Genomic DNA, 8505 nt, shown 5'->3' on the forward strand with positions numbered 1-8505 from the left:
CTATGGAGAACAGTATGGAGATACCTTAGAAAACTATACATATGACCCAGCAATTCCACTCTTGGGCATAGATCTAGACAAAACTTTTCTTGAAAAAGACACATGCACCTGCACGTTCATTTCAGCCCTATTCACAATAGCCAAGACATGGAAACAACCTAAATGTCCATCCACAGATGATTGTATTAGGAAGACGTAGTATATATACACAATGGAATACTACTCAGCCATAAAAAGAACAAAATAATGCCATTTGCAGCAATATGGATGGAACTAGAGACTCATACTGAGTGAAGCAAGTCAAAAAGAGAAAGACAAATACCATATGATTTCACTTATATCTGGAATCAAATATATGGCACAAATGAACCTTTCCACAGAAAAGAAAATCATGGACTTGGAGAATAGACTTGTGGTTGCCAAAGGGGAGGGGGAGGGAGCAGGATGGATGGGGAACTTGGGGTTAGCGATGCAGACTCTTGCCTTTGGAATGGATAAGCAATGAGATCCTGCTGTGTAACACTGAGAACTATATCTAGTCACTTATGATGGTGCATGATAATGTGAGAAAAAAGAATCTATACATGTATGTGTAACTGGGTCACCATGTTGTATAGTATAAAACTGACAGAACACTGTAATCCAGTGAAAATGAAAAAAAAAATCCTTATACATTTAAAAAAAAGTTGTAAATGGGAGGTAGCCATTAGAAAAAAAAATCTAGGAGTGGCTAATGAATAGAAATGTCAATAGAAATAAGAAAAATATGTCATTAGTTTTTATCTTTAGCCAAAAACCCCCAATAATATACAATATAGTACTTTAGTATTATAAAACAAATAATAAACATCATTATATATATATATGTATATATAATGCATATTATACATATAAGTATATATGTATAGTAATATATACTATTTCTATTGTATACTATTAATATAGTATTTTTATGGTATATTAAATATTTATAGCATAGTATTATACATAGATTTATATTCATTTGGCGTAAGCCATGCTGTAAGCATTGGCTCTATGATCAGGACCTAAGGAAAAAGAAACAGCAAGCTTGAGATTAATTGTTAGCCTATCTGTCTATGTTCTCCTTTTTCTCATTTGGTTCCCTTGGAAACCGAGAGAGCAGCCAGTGACTCAACAACAGACCAGAGCTGGTCTGCTGAGCTCTGTGAAATGAGGTGTAAGCTTGCGGGTTGCAAGTAAAATAACACACTGGTCAAATAATTTTCAAAATCTATTAAAGATAATTAGGCCTATTACCTTCCACATGTACTTCTATTCTCGGCCATCATATTCTCAGGACCTCAATTCACATTCAGGTCCAGCATTTCACCTCTGGATGTATACCCAAGAGATTTGAAAACATGGTCACACAAAAACTTGTGCATAAACTTTCAGAACAGCATTATCAATACTACTCTAAAATGAAAGCAATCCATATATCCACAAACTAATGAATGGATAAAGAATGTACTGTATCCATACAGTTGGATTATTATTTGGTCATGAAAGGGAATAAAGTACTGAAAAATACTAGGATGTGGATGAACCTTAAAAATATTATGCCAAATGGAAGAAGCCAGATGCAAAAGGCTACATGATATCTGGTTGTATTTTCATGAACTATCCAGAAAAGACAAGTCCATAAAGACAAAAAAGATTAGTGGATTCCTAGTGTTAGGGATGGGAACAAGCAGTGACTACAAAGGGGCATGAGGAATCTTTTGAAAGTAATGGAAATGTTCTAAAATTGGATTGTATTGGCTGCAAAACTCTGTAAATTCACTAAAAGTCACTGACTTGTATACTCTAAAGGATGAACTAATTTATGTTATGTGAATTATATCTCAATAAAACTGGTTATTAAAAATGCTAATAGTCTAAGTATCTTCAAGATCCTATTCCAGTCATTTTATTTTTTTATTTTTTATTTTTTAAATTTTAAAATTATTTTTAGGGCCACAGGTATAGCATATGCAAGTTCCCAGGTGGGGGGGTCAAATCGGAGCCACAGCTGTTGGACTACGCCACAGCCACAGTAATGCAGGATACTTAAGCCACTGAGTGGGGCCAGGGACTGAACCTGCATCCTCATGGCTACTAGTCGGGTTCATTTCCACCGAACCAGCCACAACAGGAACTCCCGTTATTCCAGTCATTTTAAATAGTACTTAGTATTAAATGAAAAATAATCAAAATAGTGTTCATTCTTCATATTTACAGAGAGGTTTACAATTCAAAAATTGATTTGCGCACACAGTATCTCATCTGACATTCATAAAACTGTAATATGAAAGACATTATCATTTCAACCTTATAGATAAAGAAATCTGGTGATTATCAGGCAATTCAGGATTTCAACCCAGATCATACGGTTCAAAATCTTATGCTTTAACCCCTGTGCAGCAATCACAAACCCTATAATTGGTTTGAGGAAGAAGCAATCATTGAGACCTTTGTTCAGTGTCAGGAATGAAAATTTTAAAGCAGCACTATTTTTTCACTTTTCATAGATAATAAATTGAATGTTTTCCAGGATATCTGGTAGCTCTTCTAGAATAGTCCTGGACAAAATTTTCATCATCTTATGTATAAAGAACAACTGGTTATATCCCATCCTCCTCCCCCTAAAAAGTATTAGTTTCTCCAAACTAATTAGTGAGAAAATGATGTTACCTGTAAGCCTTAGGGATTCAAAACAGACTTCAAGGATTCTGGTCCCTTGGAGATGCCAGTTCTGTTTAATCCTCTGATATCCACTCTTAAGGGAGGTTTTAGAACCTAGAGAAAGGATCAGAGAATCAGTGGAGTCTGGTTTGAGAGTTAATTTGCACAGACTCCTAGTCAGCTCAAGGGTAGAAATACAGAAACACCGCAAGTCTAAAGACCCTAGGACCAAGCCAGTCTGTAGAGTCCTTAGTAAAATGACTGAGAATAAGTGGCACCAGAAGAACAGAAGAGTGTAAGTCTGCATTTGACTTGGACTAGAACCCTGTTTACTTGACTGTGTAAGCTTACACTTTTATTTCATTGTTTGCTTTTTTCCTCTCTCTCCCTTCATCTTTTCCTATTGTTCTTGCTCCTTTCTGCCCTTCCTATTGCATACCTTCCTTATTTTATTTTTTTCACCATTCACTCTAAGTAGACGCATTACAAAATTTCCATCACTTCCTTACAGAAAATAAACACAAATTGAGGCTGCTTTTTCACAACATGAAACCTGGACTGAGACTCTGAAAAACTCAGAACTATTATCTCTTAAAACAGGGAATTCTCTTGTGGTATAGCAGGTTAAGAATTTGGTGTTGTCACTCCAGTGATTTGGGTCTCTACTGTGGTGTAGGTTCGATCCCTGGCCCAGGGACATCCACTTGCCCCAAGCATGGCCAAAAAAAAAATAGACCAACTTGTAATCATGTTGTAATTATGCTTAGCACACCTCACCATATCTCTATTTCGGGGGAAGGCTCCAGAAATTATCATTTGGTAATCATTTATTTTATTTTATTTTATTGGAGTATATTTGACTTATAATGTGTACAGCAAAGAGAATCAGTTATACATATATCCATTCTTTTTCAGATTATTTTCCCATATAGTTTATTACAGAATACTGAGTAGATTTCCTGAGGTATGAAGTAGGTCCTTGTTAGTAATCTATTTTATATATCGTAGTGTGTATATGTTAATCCCAACCTCTTCATTTAACCTTCCCCACCCCATGTTTCCTTTTTGGTAACCAGAAGTTTGTTTTCAAAGTCTGTGAGTCTGTTTCTGTTTTCTAAATAAATTCTTTTTGTATCATTTTTATTAGATCCCACATATAAATATAATTTGACATTTGTCTTTGTCTGCATTACTTCATTTTAGTACTTCACTCTAGGTCCATCCATTTGCTGCAAATAACATTATTTCATTCTTTAATCTTAAGTAAGGTGGCAAATTACTTAATTTTCTATGGCTCAGTTTACTCTTCTGCATTGGGAATAATAGTATCTACTACAGATGTTAGGAGAATGAAATAAGTTAATGTGAAATAAAGGGGTTATAATAGTGTCTTCTAGATCAGACTGAGTGCTAATTAAGCTTTAGCTATTATTATTTATTTATGTAACTTAGTGATTTAACAGTGCATTTGAGCCATAGAATAACATGGGCAATGGTGAGGGAAAGGAGTGAAGGAGGGACTCAGAATCCTCCAAACTTCTCAAATGCTCCCAGTTCTCTTTGGGTTCTATATTTTGTACTCATCTTCCTGTTCATACACAAAAGAAGTAATCTAACATTTTTTGGTTACATTTAAGCCCTGAACTTTTCTTTAGTTTCGGAGTCATGCATTCATCTGAATTTTGAATATCACAAATTGCTTGGTTCATAGGCTCCTCAAAGTCAATAGATACAAAAGTAATTCTATTATTTACCTTAAAAAGCTAGATCTTCATTCTGTAATTCACTTAATTCCATATTTCATTGATTAGCACTACTGTCTGCTATACTGAATAAAGAGAATAATTTAGCACTGTAGGAATGAGAGTTTTTCAATCAGTGTCTAAACTTTTGCAAATTTTGTTGTGTTGTATAATTTCTCTGATTTGATAATCTCCCCCCTTCCTCCTCTCAGACCAAGAGAATCAATGGAATGTATTTTTTCCATCCAAATTTTTAATAAAAAAGAAATAAAAATATGTTATCTAAAAAGGCATGGCCTATGTGCTCTCTTATGATTTTTTTATCATAAAAATTTTAGATGTTTTGTTATTCCTTGAGGCAATGAAGAAATAAAGCACAAGGGTAAGGTGGATTACTCAAAGTAAATAATCTGTTTTTCTGATTCATTACACACATTATTCCTGATTTTCCACTCAAATGTTGCTTTCCCTTTATATATGAAAAAAAATACAACTGTTTAGGATGTTAAGTTCATCTGATTTCATATGGTTGATTCATTTGTAGGAAATATCCTATTCCAGGTAGGTCATGGAATTTGTTATTTCTTAATCTCTTTTGGAGAAAAAACAAAACAAAGACAATAAAATCTTTCCAGAATCTTATGAGATAGTCTGTCTTTTCAGTGACTGACTTAATCCATAGGTTCTGGAAATTTTATTATATATGCATTTGTGCAATGCTAATTAGAACCCCCAAATTTACTTACACAGAAAGAATTCTAAAAGTTAATCAATATCTCCTCCCTACTCAGATAAGGAACAGGATATGTAATACATCCAACTCTTTTAGTAAAGAAATTTTTTTTACCATTTGAAGCAGGTTATTTTACCAATTTATTATGTTTTTCTTTTTCTTTTCTCTTTTTAGAGCAGCACCCATGGCATATGGAATTTCCCAGGCTAGGGGTTGAATTAGAGCTACAGCTGCTGGCCTACATCACAGCCACAGCAATGCAGGATCCGAGCCGCATCTGTGATCTACATCACAGTTCAAGGCAACACCAGATACTTAACCCACTGAGTGAGGCCAGGGATTGAACCAGCATCCTCATGGATCCTAGTGGGGTTTGTTAACCGCTAAGCCATGAAGGGAACTCCCTACCAGTTTCTTTCAAGTTAAAAAAATATATTGATGTTTCTACATGGGCAAAGATGAAAAGGTGAACACAAAGAGAACTCATAATTAAAGGAAAAACATGCTGGGAAGATTATAGTCTATTTTAGGTGACAGAGTCAAAAATCCATAGAGATAGGCTTGGGTGATAGGTAAATACTAAACTTGTGAAACTGGACACATATAAACTATATATGTGAAGACCTGGGTTTTCATAAAAATAAAGAAAAAAAACAAACTAAAAAGAACGGTTCCAACAATGAATAGCAGAAACCAGAGTGAAAGCCTCTTTATAGTTTTACGTATGAAAAAATCCATTTCAGATAGCAATGTTCTCAAAGTTGCTTTGAACGTTCATGAAATGTTTAAGTGTACTGGCAAAAAATAGAGTAAGAAACGTAGTGGTAACATTCCTCATTGCATAACTGTCTGGATTGTTCAACAATAATAGGCAACAAGTGTAGAGTTAATACAAAAACTGCCAAGGAAGAACTCAATGACAACTTGGCAAGGTTGTTTATGAAAGAATCTAAATTAAAAAATGAACGATTGCAGGAGTTTCTGCTGTGGCACAGCGGATTTTGCCGGTGGCTCTGGTTGCTGCTGAGGCAATGGTTCAATTCCTGCCTGGCACAGTGGGTTAAGGATCTGGCATTGCTGCAGCTGTGGCAGAGCTGTGACAGCCAGGGAACTTTCATATGCCATGCGTGTACCCCCCCCAAAAAAATTATTGGGCTACATGGTCTTCAAGGTCTTCTCAGTTCAGATAATACATCAATTTTTATCTTTCCTTCATCTCCATAGTTATTTTTTCTCTTTTTCCAATTATAGCAGAATGGATTTATGATCCTTGGATTCTAATTCTGAATCTCTCATGATCTATATATGAGAAACTGAACAAGTTAATTAACGTCCCTAAATCATAATTTCTATATCACCTATGAAATGGAAATATCATGCCTATCTTATAGGACTCCATGAAGGCTTAACAAGAAAGTGGTTATAAAAATTCTATAAATATGTCTAATTTTTTTGCTTTTCTTTTCTCACCTCTACTTTGCTTTCCTTTCCTTTCTTTGTCTGTCCCTTCCTTCATCAGTTCTCAATGCTTCCTCTCTCTGTCACATGCTCTTTTCTATCTGATAATAATAAAACGATGTCTGTCCAGATACCAGTCAAGCTGCTTGTGTTCATTCCTCACCCCAGAGACTGCATCTACTTCTGGAGTATTTGCTGCTCCTAGAGTCTGAGCCACAATAAGCTTTATTCATAGAGTCCATGATTGTCTTTCTTTTTGTGATCTATTGGCAGAAAGCAGTCGATTTTGGTGCCATGGATCATTAACTTATTGTCATTCTCCCTTCCCTCCAGGATCAAATCTAACTTCCATGGAGATAACAAACTGCACTTTGGTTAAAGAGTTCATCCTGTTGGGCATCCCACGCACAGAGGGGCAGGAAAATGTGCTCTTCGTTGTCTTCTGGATCTTTTACCTCTGCACTCTGCTAGGAAACTTACTCATCCTGGTAGCTGTGATGTTTGATTCCCATCTCCACACCCCTGTGTATTTCTTTCTCTGTAACCTCTCTGTGCTGGACATCGGTTTTTCTTCAGTGAGCACCCCAAAAATGTTGGCCAACCTGCTGGTGAAGGACCAAGTCATCTCCCTGGGTGGCTGCATGTCCCAGGTCTTCTTTTACCACTTCCTCGGCAGCACTGAGTGCCTGCTCTACACGGTGATGGCATATGACCGATTTGCTGCCATCTGCCATCCATTGTGTTACACCATCCTCGTGAGCCATCGGGCATGTGCCCTGCTGGCTGCTGACACCTGGATTACTAGCTCTTTTCATGCCACAATTCTCACTACGCTGACCTTCCAATTGCCATACTGTGGGTCTAACGAGGTAGACTATTTCTTTTGTGACATCTTTCCTGTTGTCAGTTTGGCCTGTGGTAATGCCCTCATCATTGAGACAGTGAGCTTCACCAACATTGGCCTTGTGCCCATGACATGCTTCCTCCTCATCCTTATCTCCTACATCCGCGTCACCATTGCAGTCTTAAAGATGCACTCTGCAGAGGGGAGACACAAGGCAGTGTCAGCCTGTGCTTCCCACCTCTCAGTGGTTACACTGTTCTTCGGGCCCTGTGCCCTCATCTATACCCAGCCATATCTGAGCGAGGTGCTGGTAACCCCAGTGCAAATCTTTGGCAATGTAGTTACCCCCATGCTGAACCCCACAATCTACACTCTAAGAAACAAAGACGTCAAGGAAGCCCTGAAGAAACTGGCTGGTGGCCAGACTGTTTCAGCAGAAGGTCACTAGTGCACTTGGGGGGTAAAGTTGATTTATTTTCCCCCCATTTGTGTATTAAATTGATTTTTTAAAATGCATCTATGAAGTCACCTGGTCAGCAGGTTTAAAGATCCAGCATTGGCACTGCCATGGTGTAGGTTCAATCCCTGGCCCGGGAACTTCCACATGCTGTGGGTGCAGTCCAAAAATATATATATTCCTATGACAGTTATAAGGATTTTTCTGCCATAAAGACATATGGGAAGCAATTCTAACCAATATAAACCTGTGACATTTCCCCATCTCACAGACTGGGCATCAGCAAACATTTTCTCTAAATGTCCAGTTAGTAAATATTTTATGCTTTGAGGATGATATTGTTTCTGTCACAAGTACAAAATTCTGTATGGTAGCATGAAAACACTCATTGAAAATATGTAAATTAATGAAACAAGAGAGGTTTGTTTCAATAAAATTTCATTTACACAAATAAGCAGAAGGCAGGATATTCCCCACAGGCCATAGGTTGCTGACCTCTGTCACAGAGGCTAGTCGAATTTGAAATCAGTTTTTTCAAGGCTATATTGATAATGGTTCAAGAGTGGGCTTTGACGTGGGCTGAGTC

At 37.0% G+C, this 8505-nt stretch overlaps 1 protein-coding gene across 1 annotated transcript; it reads left to right on the forward strand.

Annotated features, from left to right (window-relative positions):
- LOC100625357 (olfactory receptor 958-like) lies at positions 6969 to 7910 on the forward strand. Its single transcript, XM_003357344.1, has one exon. The coding sequence runs from the start codon at positions 6969 to 6971 to the stop codon at positions 7908 to 7910; it is 942 nt and encodes a 313-aa protein (XP_003357392.1).

The sequence above is a fragment of the Sus scrofa genome, chromosome 9 (assembly GCF_000003025.6).
Source record: "Sus scrofa isolate TJ Tabasco breed Duroc chromosome 9, Sscrofa11.1, whole genome shotgun sequence".
NCBI lineage: Eukaryota > Metazoa > Chordata > Mammalia > Artiodactyla > Suidae > Sus > Sus scrofa.

What these genes read in the sequence shown, in the direction of transcription:
- LOC100625357 (XM_003357344.1), top strand. Translation starts at nt 6,969, where the DNA reads ATGGAGATAACAAACTGCACTTTGGTTAAAGAGTTCATCCTGTTGGGC.